This window comes from Nerophis ophidion, linkage group LG07 (assembly GCF_033978795.1).
Source record: "Nerophis ophidion isolate RoL-2023_Sa linkage group LG07, RoL_Noph_v1.0, whole genome shotgun sequence".
Taxonomy (NCBI): Eukaryota; Metazoa; Chordata; class Actinopteri; order Syngnathiformes; family Syngnathidae; genus Nerophis; species Nerophis ophidion.
In genome coordinates this window covers 592,142-615,392 of record NC_084617.1, presented here as the reverse complement: position 1 = coordinate 615,392, position 23,251 = coordinate 592,142, and the positions used below count along the sequence as shown (strand labels likewise).

General features: G+C 41.0%; 1 protein-coding gene across 4 annotated transcripts; it reads left to right on the top strand.

Moving 5' to 3' along the window:
• The first annotated feature begins 2,189 nt into the window (after positions 1-2,189).
• Positions 2,190-21,852, top strand: mgrn1b (mahogunin, ring finger 1b). Of its 4 annotated transcripts, XM_061905070.1 has the most exons (17): positions 2,193-2,524; positions 9,627-9,745; positions 9,822-9,910; positions 9,993-10,139; positions 11,806-11,923; positions 12,012-12,078; positions 12,145-12,188; positions 12,273-12,320; positions 13,335-13,403; positions 13,466-13,625; positions 13,709-13,818; positions 13,886-14,091; positions 16,408-16,519; positions 17,694-17,739; positions 17,807-17,911; positions 20,092-20,137; positions 20,226-21,852. In XM_061905070.1, exons 1-16 carry the CDS (start codon positions 2,437-2,439, stop codon positions 20,130-20,132), a joined length of 1,569 nt encoding a protein of 522 aa, XP_061761054.1. In that variant the 5' UTR covers positions 2,193-2,436; the 3' UTR covers positions 20,133-20,137; positions 20,226-21,852. The 4 variants fall into 4 exon arrangements, with proteins under 4 accessions (XP_061761053.1, XP_061761051.1, XP_061761054.1 ...); XM_061905069.1 differs by having other exon boundaries at positions 2,190-2,524; positions 12,012-12,188; XM_061905068.1 differs by lacking the exon at positions 20,092-20,137.
• The last annotated feature ends 1,399 nt before the right edge of the window (positions 21,853-23,251 follow it).

Genomic DNA, 23,251 nt, shown 5'->3' with positions numbered 1-23,251 from the left:
ACAAATGTTTTAAAATATTTTTTTCCTCCAATATTATATTGCTCCTCTTTTGTGGAGAGGAATTGTTCTCCATTCTCGGGTAGCAGATTATAGTTTGCTTCTTGTATAATTTTTGCTGTTTGCAAATTAGCTATGTCTTGGAATTTCAGTTTTTTTTATTCAATGAATAAAGGATTTGAAGGTTCTCTATATCCAACATGATGTATTATTATAATTGATCTTTTTGTAACAAATTTAATTAATAAAGTGTACTTAGTTATTTCCCCATATTTCTACATAACAACTCAGATATGTAACACTAGTGAGCAGTAGAGAATATGAAGTGATATTTGATCTAGAAAATGTTTTGCTTTATCCATTATTGATGTGTTTATTGATTCTTTATGTTGTATATTGTTTACATGATATTTCCAGTTCAATTTATCATCAATTATTATACCTGGAAATTTGGTTGAATTTACTCTTTCAATTTATATTCCGTCTATTTATATTTGTTTGACTTTCTCTTCTACTGTAGCCAAATAACATTATTTTAGTTTTACTGAGATTCAAAGATAGTCTGTTTTTGTCAAACCATCTTTTTAATTTGTTAATTTCTTCTGTTTTTATTTGTATTCTCTTCTGTGTGTTACCATGAATTGATTAACGTGGACCCCGACTTAGACAAGTTGTAAAACTTATTCGGTTCTCTCTTCAACAAAAAGCTGTTGTATCATCCGCAAATAATACTAACTTTAAATCTTTTGTAACTTTACAAATGTCATTTATGTAGGGATCCAAAAATTGCGGTCCTAGTATGGATCCCTGTTCTTATGATAAGCAATGCGAAATAGCATAAGTAAACAGTTGCAATAATAAAGTAGTAATCTAAACTCGACGTTTAGTGTGAAAGAGTGTGCAGGACCGGAACTCGTGTGCTTGCAGTTTCACAATAAACTCGACGTTTAGTGTGAAAGAGTGTGCAGGACCGGAACTCGTGTCCTTGCAGTTTCACAATAAACTCGACGTTTAGTGTGAAAGAGTGTGCAGGACCGGAACTCGTGTGCTTGCAGTTTGACAATAAACTCGACGTTTAGTGTGAAAGAGTGTGCAGGACCGGAACTCGTGTGCTTGCAGTTTGACAATAAACTCGACGTTTAGTGTGAAAGAGTGTGCAGGACCGGAACTCGTGTGCTTGCAGTTTCACAATAAACTCGACGTTTAGTGTGAAAGAGAGTGCAGGACCGGAACTCGTGTGCTTGCAGTTTGACAATAAACTCGACGTTTAGTGTGAAAGAGTGTGCAGGACCGGAACTCGTGTGCTTGCAGTTTGACAATAAACTCGACGTTTAGTGTGAAAGAGTGTGCAGGACCGGAACTCGTGTGCTTGCAGTTTCACAATAAACTCGACGTTTAGTGTGAAAGAGTGTGCAGGACCGGAACTCGTGTGCTTGCAGTTTCACAATAAATTCGACGTTTAGTGTGAAAGAGTGTGCAGGACCGGAACTCGTGTGCTTGCAGTTTGACAATAAACTCGACGTTTAGTGTGAAAGAGTGTGCAGGACCGGAACTCGTTTGCTTGCAGTTTGACAATAAACTCGACGTTTAGTGTGAAAGAGTGTGCAGGACCGGAACTCGTGTGCTTGCAGTTTCACAATAAATTCGACGTTTAGTGTGAAAGAGTGTGCAGGACCGGAACTCGTGTGCTTGCAGTTTGACAATAAACTCGACGTTTAGTGTGAAAGAGTGTGCAGGACCGGAACTCGTTTGCTTGCAGTTTGACAATAAACTCGACGTTTAGTGTGAAAGAGTGTGCAGGACCGGAACTCGTGTGCTTGCAGTTTCACAATAAATTCGACGTTTAGTGTGAAAGAGTGTGCAGGACCGGAACTCGTGTGCTTGCAGTTTTTAACTCTGGCCGCTGAGAAGCAGCATGCTATTTAGCCATTTCGCCAAGCCACTGTCACGACACACACTGTTGACTATTGAATAGCTAAAATATTCAGTGCGATAAAACACGTTGATAATATAATAATTGCAATGTACATTCATAAAACAATATACTGTAAATGTGTGGTCAATGTTGATGTTTTACTGGTTTAATGTCACCGTGACACACAGGCCCACGTCCCCGCCTCACCTCCCGCTGACTCCCCCAGTATCGAGTCCTCGCGGGCGACGCGCTTCGCCAAAGCAAACGCCCCCTACTATCCGGAAGTTCCCGGAGGCAGCCAATCAGATCGCGTCCCTTTGCTAGCGTTAGCATCACCCTGGCAAAAACAACTCACTCGCTTTTCTGTTAGCACTCGCTTGCCAGTCAACAAAGATCGCGATGTCAGATTAAATTGCACGTTTATTGTCAACCGGGCCTACGTTTTTACCCATTGCCTTGCGACTGTTGTCGGTCACACGTCGTCGGTCGTCTGGGCTGCTAGCTAACGGCGGAGGAAGAAGAAGATGGGATCCGTCCTGAGTCGCAGGATCGCTGGGGTTGAAGATATCGACATCCAAGCCAACTCGGCATATCGTTTTCCACCCAAATCTGGTAAATCATCTTTTTTTCCTCATTAAAAAACCCAAAGTCGCACTTGGAGGCATCGGTGTTGGACGTGCTGTCAACATGAGGGATTTAACCATGTCAACATCTCACCAAATGATGGCGGACACTAATATTACTATCATGTTGACTTGCAAGCAGTGTACAGTTTAGGGCAGAGGTGTCATAAAGTCATGCCAGACACTAATATTACTATCATGTTGACTTGCAAGCAGTGTACAGTTTAGGACAGAGGTGTCATAAAGTCATGCCAGACACTAATATTACTATCATGTTGACTTGCAAGCAGTGTACAGTTTAGGACAGAGGTGTCATAAAGTCATGCCAGACACTAATATTACTATCATGTTGACTTGCAAGCAGTGTACAGTTTAGGGCAGAGGTGTCATAAAGTCATGCCAGACACTAATATTACTATCATGTTGACTTGCAAGCAGTGTACAGTTTAGGACAGAGGTGTCATAAAGTCATGCCAGACACTAATATTACTATCATGTTGACTTGCAAGCAGTGTACAGTTTAGGGCAGAGGTGTCATAAAGTCATGCCAGACACTAATATTACTATCATGTTGACTTGCAAGCAGTGTACAGTTTAGGGCAGAGGTGTCATAAAGTCATGCCAGACACTAATATTACTATCATGTTGACTTGCAAGCAGTGTACAGTTTAGGGCAGAGGTGTCATAAAGTCATGCCAGACACTAATATTACTATCATGTTGACTTGCAAGCAGTGTACAGTTTAGGACAGAGGTGTCATAAAGTCATGCCAGACACTAATATTACTATCATGTTGACTTGCAAGCAGTGTACAGTTTAGGGCAGAGGTGTCATAAAGTCATGCCAGACACTAATATTACTATCATGTTGACTTGCAAGCAGTGTACAGTTTAGGACAGAGGTGTCATAAAGTCATGCCAGACACTAATATTACTATCATGTTGACTTGCAAGCAGTGTACAGTTTAGGGCAGAGGTGTCATAAAGTCATGCCAGACACTAATATTACTATCATGTTGACTTGCAAGCAGTGTACAGTTTAGGGCAGAGGTGTCATAAAGTCATGCCAGACACTAATATTACTATCATGTTGACTTGCAAGCAGTGTACAGTTTAGGGCAGAGGTGTCATAAAGTCATGCCAGACACTAATATTACTATCATGTTGACTTGCAAGCAGTGTACAGTTTAGGGCAGAGGTGTCATAAAGTCATGCCAGACACTAATATTACTATCATGTTGACTTGCAAGCAGTGTACAGTTTAGGGCAGAGGTGTCATAAAGTCATGCCAGACACTAATATTACTATCATGTTGACTTGCAAGCAGTGTACAGTTTAGGGCAGAGGTGTCATAAAGTCATGCCAGACACTAATATTACTATCATGTTGACTTGCAAGCAGTGTACAGTTTAGGGCAGAGGTGTCATAAAGTCATGCCAGACACTAATATTACTATCATGTTGACTTGCAAGCAGTGTACAGTTTAGGGCAGAGGTGTCATAAAGTCATGCCAGACACTAATATTACTATCATGTTGACTTGCAAGCAGTGTACAGTTTAGGGCAGAGGTGTCATAAAGTCATGCCAGACACTAATATTACTATCATGTTGACTTGCAAGCAGTGTACAGTTTAGGGCAGAGGTGTCATAAAGTCATGCCAGACACTAATATTACTATCATGTTGACTTGCAAGCAGTGTACAGTTTAGGACAGAGGTGTCATAAAGTCATGCCAGACACTAATATTACTATCATGTTGACTTGCAAGCAGTGTACAGTTTAGGGCAGAGGTGTCATAAAGTCATGCCAGACACTAATATTACTATCATGTTGACTTGCAAGCAGTGTACAGTTTAGGGCAGAGGTGTCATAAAGTCATGCCAGACACTAATATTACTATCATGTTGACTTGCAAGCAGTGTACAGTTTAGGACAGAGGTGTCATAAAGTCATGCCAGACACTAATATTACTATCATGTTGACTTGCAAGCAGTGTACAGTTTAGGGCAGAGATGTCATAAAGTCATGCCAGACACTAATATTACTATCATGTTGACTTGCAAGCAGTGTACAGTTTAGGGCAGAGGTGTCATAAAGTCATGCCAGACACTAATATTACTATCATGTTGACTTGCAAGCAGTGTACAGTTTAGGGCAGAGATGTCATAAAGTCATGCCAGACACTAATATTACTATCATGTTGACTTGCAAGCAGTGTACAGTTTAGGGCAGAGATGTCATAAAGTCATGCCAGACACTAATATTACTATCATGTTGACTTGCAAGCAGTGTACAGTTTAGGGCAGAGATGTCATAAAGTCATGCCAGACACTAATATTACTATCATGTTGACTTGCAAGCAGTGTACAGTTTAGGGCAGAGATGTCATAAAGTCATGCCAGACACTAATATTACTATCATGTTGACTTGCAAGCAGTGTACAGTTTAGGGCAGAGGTGTCATAAAGTCATGCCAGACACTAATATTACTATCATGTTGACTTGCAAGCAGTGTACAGTTTAGGGCAGAGATGTCATAAAGTCATGCCAGACACTAATATTACTATCATGTTGACTTGCAAGCAGTGTACAGTTTAGGGCAGAGGTGTCATAAAGTCATGCCAGACACTAATATTACTATCATGTTGACTTGCAAGCAGTGTACAGTTTAGGACAGAGGTGTCATAAAGTCATGCCGGACACTAATATTACTATCATGTTGACTTGCAAGCAGTGTACAGTTGAGGGCAGAGGTGTCATAAAGTCATGCCAGACACTAATATTACTATCATGTTGACTTGCAAGCAGTGTACAGTTTAGGGCAGAGGTGTCATAAAGTCATGCCAGACACTAATATTACTATCATGTTGACTTGCAAGCAGTGTACAGTTTAGGACAGAGGTGTCATAAAGTCATGCCAGACACTAATATTACTATCATGTTGACTTGCAAGCAGTGTACAGTTTAGGGCAGAGGTGTCATAAAGTCATGCCAGACACTAATATTACTATCATGTTGACTTGCAAGCAGTGTACAGTTTAGGGCAGAGGTGTCATAAAGTCATGCCAGACACTAATATTACTATCATGTTGACTTGCAAGCAGTGTACAGTTTAGGGCAGAGGTGTCATAAAGTCATGCCAGACACTAATATTACTATCATGTTGACTTGCAAGCAGTGTACAGTTTAGGGCAGAGGTGTCATAAAGTCATGCCAGACACTAATATTACTATCATGTTGACTTGCAAGCAGTGTACAGTTTAGGGCAGAGGTGTCATAAAGTCATGCCAGACACTAATATTACTATCATGTTGACTTGCAAGCAGTGTACAGTTTAGGGCAGAGGTGTCATAAAGTCATGCCAGACACTAATATTACTATCATGTTGACTTGCAAGCAGTGTACAGTTTAGGGCAGGGGTGTCATAAAGTCATGCCAGACACTAATATTACTATCATGTTGACTTGCAAGCAGTGTACAGTTTAGGGCAGAGGTGTCATAAAGTCATGCCAGACACTAATATTACTATCATGTTGACTTGCAAGCAGTGTACAGTTTAGGGCAGAGGTGTCATAAAGTCATGCCAGACACTAATATTACTATCATGTTGACTTGCAAGCAGTGTACAGTTTAGGGCAGAGGTGTCATAAAGTCATGCCAGACACTAATATTACTATCATGTTGACTTGCAAGCAGTGTACAGTTTAGGGCAGAGGTGTCATAAAGTCATGCCAGACACTAATATTACTATCATGTTGACTTGCAAGCAGTGTACAGTTTAGGGCAGAGGTGTCATAAAGTCATGCCAGACACTAATATTACTATCATGTTGACTTGCAAGCAGTGTACAGTTTAGGGCAGAGGTGTCATAAAGTCATGCCAGACACTAATATTACTATCATGTTGACTTGCAAGCAGTGTACAGTTTAGGGCAGAGATGTCATAAAGTCATGCCAGACACTAATATTACTATCATGTTGACTTGCAAGCAGTGTACAGTTTAGGGCAGAGGTGTCATAAAGTCATGCCAGACACTAATATTACTATCATGTTGACTTGCAAGCAGTGTACAGTTTAGGGCAGAGATGTCATAAAGTCATGCCAGACACTAATATTACTATCATGTTGACTTGCAAGCAGTGTACAGTTTAGGGCAGAGATGTCATAAAGTCATGCCAGACACTAATATTACTATCATGTTGACTTGCAAGCAGTGTACAGTTTAGGACAGAGGTGTCATAAAGTCATGCCGGACACTAATATTACTATCATGTTGACTTGCAAGCAGTGTACAGTTTAGGACAGAGGTGTCATAAAGTCATTCCAGACACTAATATTACTATCATGTTGACTTGCAAGCAGTGTACAGTTTAGGGCAGAGGTGTCATAAAGTCATGCCAGACACTAATATTACTATCATGTTGACTTGCAAGCAGTGTACAGTTTAGGGCAGAGATGTCATAAAGTCATGCCAGACACTAATATTACTATCATGTTGACTTGCAAGCAGTGTACAGTTTAGGACAGAGGTGTCATAAAGTCATGCCAGACACTAATATTACTATCATGTTGACTTGCAAGCAGTGTACAGTTTAGGGCAGAGATGTCATAAAGTCATGCCAGACACTAATATTACTATCATGTTGACTTGCAAGCAGTGTACAGTTTAGGACAGAGGTGTCATAAAGTCATGCCAGACACTAATATTACTATCATGTTGACTTGCAAGCAGTGTACAGTTTAGGACAGAGATGTCATAAAGTCATGCCAGACACTAATATTACTATCATGTTGACTTGCAAGCAGTGTACAGTTTAGGGCAGAGATGTCATAAAGTCATGCCAGACACTAATATTACTATCATGTTGACTTGCAAGCAGTGTACAGTTTAGGGCAGAGGTGTCATAAAGTCATGCCAGACACTAATATTACTATCATGTTGACTTGCAAGCAGTGTACAGTTTAGGACAGAGATGTCATAAAGTCATGCCAGACACTAATATTACTATCATGTTGACTTGCAAGCAGTGTACAGTTTAGGGCAGAGATGTCATAAAGTCATGCCAGACACTAATATTACTATCATGTTGACTTGCAAGCAGTGTACAGTTTAGGGCAGAGGTGTCATAAAGTCATGCCAGACACTAATATTACTATCATGTTGACTTGCAAGCAGTGTACAGTTTAGGGCAGAGGTGTCATAAAGTCATGCCAGACACTAATATTACTATCATGTTGACTTGCAAGCAGTGTACAGTTTAGGGCAGAGGTGGCAAAGTTATTTTAGATGTGGGGCCACATGGAGAAAAATCTACTCCCAAGTTCGGCCGGACTGGTAAAATCACAGCACAATAACTTAAAAATAAAGACAACATCAGTTTGTTTTCTTTTTTAAAAAAACGAAACAAGTACATTCTGAAATTGTACAAATCATAATCCATCCATCCATCCTCCTCCACTTCTCAGTGGTCGGGTCGCGGGGGCAGCAGCCTAAGCAGCGAAGCCCAGACTTCCCTCTCCCCAGCCACTTCTTCCAGCTCCTCCTGGGGGATCCCGAGGTGTTCCCAGGCCAGCCGGGAGACATAGTCTTCCCAACGTGTCCTGGGTCTTCCCCGTGGACTCCTACCGGTCGGAAGTGCCCTAAACACCTGCCTAGGGAGGCGTTCGGGTGGCATCATGACCAGATGCCCGAACCACCTCATCTGGCTCCTCTCCATGTGGAGGAGCAGCGGCTTTACTATGAGCTCCCCCCGAATGACAGAGTTTGTCACCCTATCTCTAAGGGAGAGCCATGCCACCCGCCAGAGGAAGCTCATTTGGGCCGCTTGTACCCGTGATCTTGTCCTTACGATCGTAACCCAAAGCTAATGACCATAAGTGAGAATGCGATGGAAACAATCATAATGTTGTTTTGTTTTTTTACACTTACATGTAGCGGTTAATAGTATTCTATCTTTATTTGTCCTTATTTATATTTTCTGAATAAATTGTGTGATAATGTTCATCAGTCAACTCATTGGTTTTCATTTTCAATCTATCAAGATAAAATGTTTTTATCAAAATCAAAGTACAGGATGTTATTAATGTGGTTTGATCACTTTCCTCGATTGATTTACTAACGTCATTTGGTTTATTTTGTACATATGTAGCATCATCTATAAAGATACAAAGAATTGCTATTGCGACATCTAGTGGACATCCAGTGGCTTTTTCTTCCCTTCAAACATTTCAGGTACATTTTTATACTTGGCAAACTCATTTGGCGGGCCTGAGCCGGCCCTCCGGCCGTACGTTTGACACCCCTGTTTTAGGGTATATTCACAAAGATTAGAGTGTCTTTATTAGCGTACATGTGTTACTACAATATTTAGTTAAGTGTGGGGGAAAAAAATAAAGTATCATTTTCCTGTGATAAATATTAGAAAAGTTATGGATTTTTTTAACACTTTAAAAATTATCTAATTTCTGTTCAACTTTAATACAAAGTCAATCGGGCTATAGAGTTTAGGTGTGACTTTCTGGTTAAATAAATATATAGTTTTCTTAATGTTTACCCTTCCATTCTAAAAAGGTTGGTATCACTGCAAAAGTTTGCTAAACAAAGAATCAGAAAAAAGAGGTTTCACAGTTCAGGTGTAGTTTGAAGTGATTGAATTCATCAAATTAGCGCTGGAAGTGAATTTGAGTAAACGTGTGTCACATCACAAGTGACAAGGCAATCAGCGGGTCCAAAAAAATCAGTGTAAAAACGCATTTAAAAGATATTCGGTAGACTCACAGATAAATTATCTAACTTTATATTATATTTCGGATTCCAATTAACTTTTTACTCACTCTAGAATTTTGGCAGGGGAGTTTTGTTGAGTGTTGAGTTGTGGTGCGAGTACTTGTTCGGTCCAAAAATGTTGATATTCTGGATAAACTAGACAATGTGTGGTAATGAAAACAACACAGTTGAACTTTGAAAACAGTGGTTTGGTCTCTACTCACGATACTGTGGTCAAGTGTGAGACGCGCTGAGTGACCAATGCAGAGATCCAGCAGGCCAATACACAAATACCTACAATATCATCTGCATTCCTTCTTCTCCCAGGGAATTATTTTGCCAGTCATTTCTTCATGGGAGGAGAAAAGTTTGATACGCCACATCCTGAGGGATATCTTTTCGGGGAGAACATGGACTTGAATTTTCTGGGAAACAGACCAGTGCAGGTGAGCCGACTGTTCTTTAAAAAAAAAAAATACAACCATTTGAGATGATGTCCAATGATTGCTCATCTCCTACTAGTTCCCCTACGTGACTCCTGCACCCCATGAGCCGGTGAAAACCCTCAGAAGTTTGGTCAACATACGGAAGGACTCGCTGCGTTTGGTCAGGTAAGTGAGGACCGGCCACGCTTATAGTTTCCCGGGGAGGAAATACCTGACTATATTGACAGTCGAACCTTGTGGTCTGCAGGTATAAAGACGACTCTGACACTACGGTGGAGGACGGTGGCAAACTCAAGGTTCAGTACGGCGTGGAGTTCACCTTTGACGCTGACGCTCGAGTGGCCATCACTCTTTACTGCCAGGCTTTTGAGGAGTTCTCCAATGGGATGGCCGTGTAAGAAGCTCTCTTTTGTTGAATTAATAATGTGACAAGGTGCTTACTCATTAGGCAAACCTGCAAAATCAAATCATGAGAGCAGAGTGAGTGCTTTTATTCTAGCATAACAGCATCAAACTGTTTGAACTATAATGTGGATCCCCAGTAAAAAGAACACTAAGGCTATGTCCACACACACAGTTTCAAAAACACATATTTGGCGTTAAAACGATCGCCATCTAAACAAGTGTAGTTTCAAAACGGTCACAAATGCATACACCTGCTGACATGCACATTTTGTCCATTCAGAAAAACTGGAAAAGCAGCCAAAGCTGAGTTGGTGCCATTACACCTTTGTTATTATTCTGTAATGTTTATATTGATGGACATACAATGACATTAAAGTTAAAGTACCAATGACTGTCTCACACACACTGGGTGTGGCGAAATTATTCCTTGCATTTGACCCATCACCCTTGATCACCCCCTGGAAGGTGAGAGAATTAATGATAATAAATAATAAATGGGTTGTACTTGTATAGCGCTTTTACCTTCAAGGTACTCAAAGCGCTTTGACACTACTTCTACATTCACACACTTATGGAGGGAGCTGCCATGCAAGGCGCTAACCAGCACCCATCAGGAGCAAGGGTGAAGTGTCTTGCTCAGGACACAACGGACGTGACGAGGTTGGTACTAGGTGGGGATTGAACCAGGGACCCTCGGTGTGCGCACGGCCACTCTCCCACTGCGCCACGCCGTCCCTAGAAGTAGTGAGCAGCAGCGGTGGCCGCACCCGGGAATCATTTTTGCTGATTCAACCCCCTATTCCAGCCCTTGATGCTGAGTGCCAAGCAGGGATGTAATGGCTCCCATTTTTATAGTCTTTGGTGTGACTCGGCTGGGTTTGAACTCACAACCTAGCCATCTCAGGGCAGACACTCTAACCACTGAGTAGGTGGCGTGACCCATGAGTCTCCATCTACACAAATTGAAGCAACACACTTAAATTAACTTCATGATCTGCCGTTAAACAAGGATTAAAAACATGAGATAATGTCGTACCTTTCTTATGGCGCAAAGCAAAAAGTCTGGCTTGTCAAAGTTGTTCCATCAGCTGGAGGTCCGACAGCAATCGAATCCAAAACAGTTGACTCCCAATAAATTGTCGCTGGCGAGAGTGTCGCAAAGCCCTGTTTTTTTTGTTTTTTTGCTCAATGTAGAGTTAAGATAGCAGCATGTTTTTGTTCAAACAATAAACGCAAGTCTTCTTATAGTGTGTTTAAAGCCAGCAAGGTGTGGAGCTTTGGAAATGACAGTGCACAACCGTGACGTCATCAGAGGAACACAAGTCTCTGTTTGTGTCGTGTCCACGCATACGCTGAGCGCAGAGTTTTGGAACTCTATACTCTGGCCAGCAAAACTCTACCTTTTTTAAGGACAAAAGTACGTGTTTGCATGTGGACTAGAGGCCTAAATGTCGGAATAAGTAAGTGTTTATTAAGCGTCTGTGTTGGTGTGGACATGGCCTAAGAATAGAATAGAAATGGTGGGTCCTTAGCAACCACCAGTTGCCATGGGTACTGCCACAAATGATGAGACTCCAGCAAAGAGAAAAGTGAAGTTATTACCATGAAAGAAAGTGACAAACTACCCCTTGTTCACTCCAATTATTCACGTGAAGGTACAGCCCGAAGGATTCAGCGATGGCCTCGGAGACGGTCCACTACAAGAGGGGCGTCAGCCAGCACTTTTCTATGCCGTCTTTCAAAATCGACTTCACTGAGTGGAAAGAGGAAGACGTCAGTATCTGCAGCCGCCAGACACCGTAACTTATTCAAATAACAACTCAAATATATGTATTGTACGTTGATCTTTGGTTCCTAAAAGCTGAACTTTGACCTGGACCGAGGAGTGTTTCCCATGGTGATCCAGGCAGTGGTGGACGAAGGGGACGGTAGGTTGTGGACTGAAACACACAAACACACGCTGGGTTGTATTATTAACCTGCTTTCTTCTCCAGATTGCCTCGGACATGCTCACGTTCTTCTGGCAGCCTTTGAACGAGTACGTACACATTGGATTGAATCATTTTAAGATCCAAAGAACGTTTTCCAAATAAGCTCATCCCCGTTTGCGTTGTCCCTGCAGCACGTGGATGGCAGTTTCTCCGTGAAGCCACTGAAGCAAAAGCAAATTGTAGGTCCAATTAATGAGTTGTATTAGCTTGAAATATAGTACAGTGGAACCCCATTTTATGAACTTAATTAGTTCTTGAACAGGATTTGGAAAGAGAAAAGTTTGTTTCCTGAAATAAATGTTCTCTATAAGAAACAATTTAAATATGAATGATGGGTCCATATTTTGGTTTTGGTTTTAACACGATATAAAGTGATGTACAGTATTTCAATCATAACAAGGGGATGATGGATCAACTATCTTTTTAACGAGCCAACAGGCTAAACTGTCCTGTATGCGCTGCTCTGCCAAAACGCCTACACACACACACACACACACACAGGAGTCCCTTTGGTGCCCTCACAAATGATCAAAAATCCTTCACTTGAAAAACGATATTGCTACAATAATAAACATTTTCAAAAGTAAAATCCACTTACACACATTAACATCGGCAACAGAGCAGCTCGGGAGAGAAAAGAAAGCAGATGTACGGGGAGAAGGGAGGGCGTTTGTGTTCTCTTGGAAGAGGTAATGCTGAACGAGAGGTAGTCCTCTCCTCCGCTGTGAAATAAATCCGCTCCAGAAAAATCTGTTGTCATCACAATGAAAAGCTTGCTGTGATACAAAGTCGGCTTCCTCAATCTCTTCAATACGAGCAGGCACAAATTGAATGAATGAGTTGTGGTTCACACACAGAGGCAAAGTTAGCGCGATGGAAAAGTTCACAAATAGAGGTGTCCGTAAATCCACTGTATTATTATAAGGTGGAATAAAATATTGAATCAGCAAAACTGATACAAAAATGAAATAATAAAAAGGTATTTTTGTGTTAATAACTTTTTTTTTTTTCGAAAATAGTATGTAAAGTGTTAGCTCATGTGAAGCTATAGTATTTTGGATTCCCACCATGTTTCTATAGTGTTGCAACATGACTTGGCCATATTTTGAAAAAAGATCTGCTGCAAAAATATGGTACTGTTTTTTTTCTTTGAGTGTCTCTATTTTTCTGCCATTTTTTTTTCTGGTCTTCAGGTGGACCGTGTGAGCTACCTCCTACAGGAGATCTACGGCATCGAGAACAAGAACAACCAAGAAACTAAGGTATGCGCAGACGAGGGAGAACAACATGCTTTTAAATTGGCCGCGTCCTCCTCTCCCCGCAGCCGTCAGACGAGGAGAACAGCGACAACAGCAACGAGTGTGTGGTGTGTTTGTCGGACCTGCGGGACACCCTCATCCTGCCCTGCAGACATCTGTGCTTGTGCAACTCCTGCGCCGACACCTTGCGCTACCAAGCCAACAACTGTCCCATCTGCAGGCTGCGTGAGTGGCATGAGCTTTCATTTATGGTGCAAATGTTTCCAGTATCTAAACATAGCTGGACTCCTGTTCCTCCTCCGATGCAGCCTTCAGGGCCTTGTTGCAAATCCGAGCCGTGAGAAAAAAGCCCGGAACGCTCTCTCCCGTCTCTTTCAGTCCTGTCCTGGCTCAGACCATGGACCACGATGAGCACTCTGTAAGCACAGAACATCTGTGCTCGCATTTCTCATTTAGCCAGGTTCTCATTTGTGTTCTTGTCACAGAGCTCTGACTCGGTCCCACCTGGCTTTGAGCCCGTCTCGCTGTTGGAGGCTTTGAACGGAATGCATTCAGTGTCCCCCCCCATCCCCTCGGCACCCCTCTACGACGACATCAACTTCTCGGGTGGTGACGGCAGACCGCTGAGCTCGCCGGAGCATCTGAGTGACGGTGGCCTGCCGAAGGGCAAAGTCAGCAAGTCACCTGACAGGTATATTTTTGCACTGGAATACACGTGTTTATTTAGTTTTTTATAGTGCAAGTAGTTAGCCGGGCTGTGGCGCCAGACTTGAAGCTATTTCTAATGTTTTGTTACACTCATGCAGCTAACCAAAACATTAGAAAGAGCTCTCAAAACCAAGTTTCTTTGTTAAGGCCGACTTTTCCCAAGATAGATAGATAGATAGATAGATAGTACTTTATTGATTCCTTCAGGAGAGTTCCTTTAGGAAAATTACAATTCCAGCAGCAGTGTACAGAGTTGAGATCAATTTAAATAAAAGTAAAATGTAAATAATGGGGGTTTAAATGGAAACAAAATAGAGAAATATTACAATAAGAATAAAAACTAAAAAGCAACAATGGGAATAACAATATAACAGTAAAATAAGAATATAACAAGACAAAGTAGGCAGTAGTGACCATGTTATGAAAACGTATTGCACTGTTATTGTTTTGCATCCCCTGTCATCCTAGTGCCCCCCGCCCCAGAGAGGAGTTGTACAGTCTAATGGCGTGTGGGACAAAGGAGTTTTTGAGTCTATTAGTCCTGCACTTGGGATGAAGCAGTCTAGCACTGAACAGGCTCCTCTGGCTATGCAGAGGGTGACTGGCATCATCCAGGATGCTCACTAGTTTGTCCACAGTCCTCTTCTCTGCACCAAGTGTACCGCATGAAATGCCAAGTGAATTCATATATGGCAGGGGTGTCAAACTCATTTTTATCACGGGCCAAACCATATAAATGTATCCATCCATCCATTTCCTCCCGCTTGTCCCATGTGGGTTCGCTGTATAATCGCCAAATAATATTACTACACAATTGATATTTGATTATTGTTATTGTGTATGCCAACAAACTGATGGAAAAATGTCAATCTGATATTCAAGTTCAATCCTTGTAAAATGAATTTCAAAAAGGTTTTCAAAGAGACTTGGGATAGCTTTTTACATCAACCATTATAAAGAACTGCAGTTGCTTGCGGTAGAAAAAATATCATATTCAGCAAAAACCGAAATGCCTTAGTTATATTAAATAAATCAATACATTGCAGTATATCTTGAAATAATTATTTATATGTGTTATTAATTATTTATCATTGGAATTAAATACATGCATGTGTTATTAAATGTGTCTGTGGAGAGACGCAGCCGACGGGCCGACAGCGGGCTGAGAGAGACAGCCTTGGCCAAGAGGGAGGTCAGGAGGCGGGGCCTGCGGCGGCGAGGAGAGGCGTGACGCACGCTGAGCAGCACGAGAGCGGCAATTTCAATCAGGTGCGTACAACCCTCACCGGCTCACAATCTCTCCATCTGCGGCTAGATTATAAGAGAGGCGAAGGGGGCACGAGGAGGGGGAAGAGAGAGGAGAAAGAACCATCTGACGACACCGACCAGGAGCACGACAACCAAGACCCGAGAGACGATGAGCCCCCGCCACAGACGCAAACCTGGGACACTGCAAGAAGCAGGAAACGCCCGCGCACTGCAAAGTGCTGCGACAACAAGGCAAGAGGATAAAGTGGTTGTTGAAATAATAAACACAAGTCGATGTGTCCTGTGTCCATCGTCATGACAACCCACACATGGACGGCAGGAAGTCCGTCACAGTGGCGCCGACGTGACGATGGACACAGGACACATCGACTTGTGTTTATTATTTCAACAACCACTTTATCCTCTTGCCTTGTTGTCGCAGCACTTTTTAGTGCGCGGGCGTTTCCTGCTTCTTGCAGTGTCCCAGGTTTGCGTCTGTGGCGGGGGCTCATCGTCTCTCGGGTCTTGGTTGTCGTGCTCCTGGTCGGTGTCGTCAGATGGTTCTTTCTCCTCTCTCTTCCCCCTCCTCGTGCCCCCTTCGCCTCTCTTAGAATCTAGCCGCAGATGGAGAGATTGTGAGCCGGTGAGGGTTGTACGCACCTGATTGAAATTGCCGCTCTCGTGCTGCTCAGCGTGCGTCACGCCTCTCCTCGCCGCCGCAGGCCCCGCCTCCTGACCTCCCTCTTGGCCAAGGCTGTCTCTCTCAGCCCGCTGTCGGCCCGTCGGCTGCGTCTCTCCACAGTGTCATTTTTTAAAATATAAATTCACTTTGGATTGTTTTTGTAATTATTGATTTCATGGTTTATTTAATTAATTAACAATACATTTAAGTAATGATTTAAATATCTATTTATTTAATTTTGTCCTATTTGGCCCTCCATATATTGACACACGTTTCTTTTTTTCGCGGGTGGGCCAGATGTGGTCCCAGGCCTGGAGTTTGAGAGCTGCGATGTATGGACTCAAAACTTTCTCTTGTGTTTCCTCTCAGCACCTTGAGGTCTCCGTCTTCTCCCATCCAGGAGGAGGATGAGGAGAAGTTGTCTGAGATGTCAGACGTTCAGCCGCACACGCTTCTGTCCGGCAGTCCCGCCCCCACAGACGTAAGTCACTACCAGTGTTGCACAATATAAATTATATACATTTGGCGGACGATTTGATTTTGAATACTGTGATGGTGCATGTTGATGAAAGGTTCCAGCTGTGTCCAGGCATCTTGACAGAGACAAGCAAACCAAGGCATCCTCCAAGCAATGTAACCTCCTCACAAGCAGCTAATAATCCTCCAAGCGGCTTCTAAATCACTAAATCTTGCCTCCATAGCGGCAAATAATCTATGTAGCATTATCACTGGAGGGCTAGAGGACAAGGAATAGTTAAATATGCTACACTAAACACAAGAAGAAGGTGCATAGCAAACTGCTAATCTGGAGTTTTAGGACGGAAACAGATTGATACAAATACTGACCGTAACGATACCAAGTAGAACAAAGTAGAGTAAAGTTTTAGTTTTTTTACAAACTCAGGAACTAATAAGCAATGGTAATTGTTTGCCTTTGTTTTATTTTGCAGTTTTGATCTTATACATTTTATATGTAATTAAAAGGAAATGATTCTAATATTCAATTGATACTCTTAAATCAAAATTGATTATTCATCCATCTTGAACATTTGAAGTACAGTCCAACCTCGATTTACGAACCCATCTTTTTTGTGCACTTTTCGATGTACGAACTAATAGATGGAGCCAAATGTGAAACCAAGTCTTTGTGTACAAACGCTTCATTCATTCATCATGTGTCCTGCTGGCAGCCATTTTGTGTTTGCTCCCATTGAAGAGATTTATGAAGCGGACTTGGTACCACAGCAAGTTTTTAATTACGATGAGACCAGGCTTTTGTGTAAAAAGATGGCAAAGCTGGCCTCTCATTCCTTCTAAGATCACATAGTCGCTCCTCTCCCTTTTTAGTATCACCTAAAATGAATGTCCAGTAATTATGACAAGTATTAATAATGTAGATCATTTTAACAGAGTAACAAGATTTTATCAAGTAGATTAATAATCGTTTTGAGAAAATAACACAACTGGAAATGTCCCAATATTTATGTCAGCAGCTAGGAGCTTTTTGAACTTGTTTTGAAAATATTTGATCATCATTCACATGCCAGATGATATATGGTAATATATATACATGTATATGTATATGTATATTTTAGGCATCCCTGGTTGCTTCTCACTCCAGTCTTCACATGCCTCTTCCTCTTTTTTTCTTGCAGGCCACAGCAACTGAAGACGTCGCCGACTCGCTGTCCCCAGATGATGGTGAGTGTGTAGCATCGGAGATGTCAAAAGTGGGCCGGCCATGCATTTGACGGACACTTCTCTCCAGAGGACAGGATGCACGTCGGCGCCGACATCCTCCAGGACTGCGGCAGTGAGCACAGCAGCTTGTCCAAAACACAGAGCGAGCCGCCGGGAGAACTGTCGCTGCCAGGTGAGAGAGATTCCAGTAAATAGTCACCTCAATATCACGTCACTTCTGGTTATTTCGAGGGAACTTAGTGGACACTTCATTAGGCACACCTGCTTGATCTACTGCAAGAGCTGTGTCGTTGAATGCTGCATATTTTTGACACTTTCACGTGTACTGTAATTCAGGGATGGACAATTAATCAAATTGTAATCTTGATTTCGATTTTGGCTTCTCACTAGCCTATAATTATTATAATTGGAAAAATAATAATACGTGGCGTAACGAAAAACCCTGAGCTCGTTGTAATGGTAAAACGAATGAGTGAGCAGATGAATAAAAAAATAAGGAGCATGTCTATTATCTCACTATGGTTGTTAGTTTTAATTTGACATAGTGCTTTTATGCCTAATCAGTAATCACTAAAGTCAACAGAGAAAGTAAAGCCATATCATTTCAAAGATAACGTAACTGCGAATACATTCACGGAATTGACCAACAAAAGCAAACCCGCTGTTAAAGGAAAAATGCAACAGACATGAATTGACATGCAGTACATGTGAGCAAAATGCTCTCATGGTGAGAAAAAGGAAGCTTTGTTTGGGAAACTAATGTGTTGAGTACGGCTCATTCTTCTCAGCAGCCCCGTCCTGAAGCAAACATGTGGAGAGGGCCACTAAACTAGGAAGCTAAGGCCAGCAAGAACAATCCCTACACACACCACACATCTTATCTGCTTGTGTTGTTGTGAACGACATCGTCCACGTAAGATCAATTTACAAACAGGACAGCAGTCCCAACGAGAGTCTCTCTCGCTCTTTTTTGTCTTTACTTTTTTCACTTCTTCCCTTCACAACAACAGCGCTGTGGGCAACATCCGGTCTGACTGTGCTGACCAAATAAATGTTAAATAAAAGTACTTTACACAAGCATAATAGACTTAAAGCATTTGCAGAATTGTTATGCTTTGACCTAAAGTACTGGGCAAAATGTTCTTAAGATGTATTGTACCAATAAATGTGAACATTTTTGCATTTAATTAGCAATCATTTTATTGAATTGTATTTCTGACACAAAAACTAAACAGTTTAATAGAAAAAATAAGTGTAAATGGTAAAAAAAAAACCAGGAATAATAAATAAATAAGTGGAAAAACATAATTTTATTATTTTGCTTTTTTTATTTTAACTTATCGTTGCTATTAATATAATTTTACTCGCGACCCCAAAAAGGAATAAGCGGTAGAAAATGGATGGATGGATTCTATTATAATTGGTTGTTCTTTTAATTGGTATTTAGAAAATAAATATACTAAGACCAAAATGCAATATGCTGTAGTTTTACACATGAAAAAATAGGGCTGCAAATCTTTGGGCATCACACGATTCTTGGGGCTAAAGGTTCAATTCAGAATCCATTCTCGATTCAAAAAGATAGATAATAGCTCTGATCAGTTAATATATTACTTTAAAGAAACTTGCTTTTGTTTAATACAATTCTACCCAAACATTTATTAAAGTCAAATACAAATAAAACAACAAAAGAAGTATCCCACACTTTTCTTTTGTAAAGTAAATGTGTAGAGCAGATATAGATCATCTACATCTTCTATATGTAGATGGACAGAACAGATTGTTTTGTTTTTTAAACAATTTTTATGGAGTTTTTTTTTTTTTTTATCGATTAAGACTCGTTACAAGTACGAGTCGCGATTCACTCAAAAATCGAGTATTTTTTTGAGACCCCTTTTAAGAACGTAATAGAAGCATACAAGACACGTTCATGTTAAAGCATCTACCTGCTGAAGGTGTTGAGTACAACCACTTTAAGGACAGCGCCCTCTGCTGGAATCATAGCTAACGCACACTTTGACCCCCCCTGCAGATTGTTACTATTATATATTATTTGCTTTTTATAGTAGAGAAAAGAAAGCCGCAAATCTATTTCCGGATTTAAGAAGTAACAGCCTCTCTCCAGTTAGGGTTTGCCACTAGAGCTCATGAGCATGTGTACCTAATGAATTGGCTTCCACTGGTGTGAAGCGTCCACTCTTACATCGTTTTTGTCTGTCGTCTTCCAATGTGTTTCCGGATGCTACACTTTGTACTGCGAGCGGCATGCTCCTCTCGTTTCCTAACATTCCTTCCCCTTGCGCTCTTGGCTGTCCTCTACTCTTCTTCCCGCCTCCTCCTCCTCATCATCAGTCCTAGGTCCTGACTCCTGCTCTGTTGGTATGGAGGAGTAACAGCGGTACGTAGGCTTTTCTGTCCCCCTCTGGTTGCCTTTCTACCCGCCTTGGCCCGCAACGCTCCCGTCTTAACCGCCACGTCTCCTCCAGGGTCGTCCGAGTCCACGGAGAGCCTGAAGAGTCAGAGCACAAACTGCTCCAGCCAGCCTCTCCTGGGCCCCTCGAGCAGCTTCCACAGGGAGGACGAGCTCCTTCTCCCCTGACCTCCTCTTCATCCACATCCATGCCTTCCCGCCTCCTTGTCAGCGAGTAGCACCGAGCTTTTCCCCCACTCCATCGAGGCTAACGTGGAGGAAACTTTTACGCAATGTGGACGCTTGGGACTGCTCTTCAAAGCACACTTCCTCTTCATCTGTCTATGTTGGAACAGCACACTCACCATATATTTATGTTTATTCAATCCAACATTCTGTATTTTAGGGACTTTTTGCAAGTGATTTTTTGCTTGGTTTATAATCCATGCTGAGATAACATTTTTATATTCAAAAGGTAATTTAAGGCTACGCTGAAAAGATGAATGAAAGTAGTTTTGAGTAAATTAAACCAAAAAAAAAGCGGTATTTTTTTCATGTAAAAATCATTTTACTCTCACAAGTTTATGATAATATTCCTGCAATGAAATTGTGACTTTATTTCCGCCTTTCATTGACATTTTTATCATACAATTTAGCCTCACATGATAAACACGTTTTGTTTATTTAGATTTAATTAAAAGTGACATTTTTCCGCAATTTATCTTTTTTTTTTACGCAAGATGATGAATCCATTGCCACAGTTTTTTGACTTTCATTGTGAAATATGCTAAGGTAAACGTTCTTCTTTATGTTGATTAAAAACAATTATGACACAATGGAATACATTTAAGTAACTTTAATTTCAAAACAGTCCCAAAATGATGACTTAATTTGATATTTAGACGGTTTTGTTTTTAAAGTCTAAAAATATGCTAAGATTCTTTGCACGCAATCCCACTTTTACTTTGACAACATTCAGATCTTTTTCATGCAATCACATAATATTTGTTGTCACATAATTGCCTCTTTCTAGTAAATATATAACTCTATTGTCCTCTTCAGCATGGCCTAAATACTTTTTCTTATTTAAAACGCACCAAAATCTCTTCTCATACACGTACTAAAAGTCCTGTGTTGCTTTTTACAAATGCATATTCGTGCGATATAAATGTTATTTGGGAAAACAACATACAATGCTGAATTAGACGTAGATGCGGTTGAAGGTGTACATTAGGAATATATCAATAAGCGCTGCAACAAATTCATTGTCAACCAGTTAAGATGCTTCGGCTCTCTGCTTGTTGGAAGCGGTTTAGGAAAAAAAGGAGCATTTTGTACATCTCTGTGCCTTCAATCGATTATTTTCCTCCTTTGTTTGCATTAAGACGTCCTCGCAAAAATGCTACAAACTGTATATTTAACTTTTCCTTATTGTTATTAGACAATATGAAGTATAAGTGTTGTGTGTTGTATAATTCTGCATTTGAGCGAGGAGTTGAAGACCACATCCAACAATATGTGCATTTTCCAGACGCTTTTTAAGGCTTTTCTTTCTTTGGCTCCTTCTCTGTGCCATTTCAAGTCCACACCGTGCCTTCCTGTCCCTGTTCTGACCATGGTTGAATCTAGTAAGCAGGACAACAATCCTGTAGAAGCCTCTTGTGTGTGTCTAGCAGCATGAGATCAATAAAAGAGCAAACGTGTGCGTCTCGTCTTGGCTGTAAACAGCTTTAGCACATTTCATTAGTCAGCCGGCTGCCGTTAAACCTCTTCCAGGGGACAGAATCCTCCTGATGGAAAGCTCCCAGCAGCGCTCATGCCCTTAATCTCCAAGAAGCTGCACCTCTGCCCTGACAGCACAACACGTGCACCTGTGTCAGGCCTTAGACAAAAAAAAAAAAAGGAATTTTGCTTAACATTTGGATCAATCAATCCTAAACAAATTACACCAAAGTGTGTTTGTGACTGCAAATCATATTTGGCAAAGTTTGATGTTGTTGACTTGCTGGCAATATTTATTTACTTTTTTGTGAGGTTAATTGCGAGATATCAATTAGCTTTTGCACCAGCACGCTATTTAAGTTTCAGATCTAGCGGTAGAAAATGAATGGATGGATGGATATATTTAGCATTAACTTGGTGGAAATGGATGGATGGTGGCGACTTGTCCAGGGTGTACCCCGCTTTCCGCCCATTGTAGCTGAGATAGGCGCCAGCGACCCCGAAGGGAATAAGCGGTAGGTAATAGATGGATGGATGGATTTGTTTCTAACATAGTACTAACATTTTTTTTTTTTTTTTTTTATAAACTTTTATTATAAATTGCAACGTTTACAAACAACTGAGAAATAATAATAATCCAAATAAGTACAAACACAGAGAACTAACATTGACTGACAGGGGACGTGGACTATTGGAGCCGCTGGCTAGGGGGAGTTAGCCAATGACTTGGGCCGGGGGGCGGGACTTCCGGGGAGAGAGAGGGAAGTGACGTTGTTGCCAGAAAGTAAGAGTCGGAGTGTTGGCGGGAAAAGAGGGAAGAGAAGACGCAGGTTGTTTTGTGCTTCAATCCCTTCTTCTGCAATAAAGGCAAGACATGAGCCTACATTCCTGCATTATTACATTATTATTGGTACATTCCTGCATTATTACATTATTATTGGTACATTCCTGCATTATTACATTATTATTGGTACATTCCTGCATTATTACATTATTGTTGGTACATTCCTGCATTATTACATTATTATTGGTACATTCCTGCATTATTACATTATTATTGGTACATTCCTGCATTATTACATTATTATTGGTACATTCCTGCGTTATTACATTATTATTGGTACATTCCTGCATTATTACATTATTGTTGGTACATTCCTGCATTATTACATTATTATTGGTACATTCCTGCATTATTACATTATTATTGGTACATTCCTGCATTATTACATTATTATTGGTACATTCCTGCATTATTACATTATTGTTGGTACATTCCTGCATTATTACATTATTATTGGTACATTCCTGCATTATTACATTATTATTGGTACATTCCTGCATTATTACATTATTATTGGTACATTCCTGCATTATTAC

Excerpts from the sequence above, each read along its gene's own strand:
- mgrn1b (XM_061905067.1), top strand. The coding sequence starts at position 2,437 with ATGGGATCCGTCCTGAGTCGCAGGATCGCTGGGGTTGAAGATATCGAC. Across the intron at positions 9,746-9,821 it reads TGGGAAACAGACCAGTGCAG|TTCCCCTACGTGACTCCTGC; the intron begins GTGAGCCGACTG and ends ATCTCCTACTAG. Across the intron at positions 17,912-20,225 it reads GGGAGAACTGTCGCTGCCAG|GGTCGTCCGAGTCCACGGAG; the intron begins GTGAGAGAGATT and ends CGTCTCCTCCAG.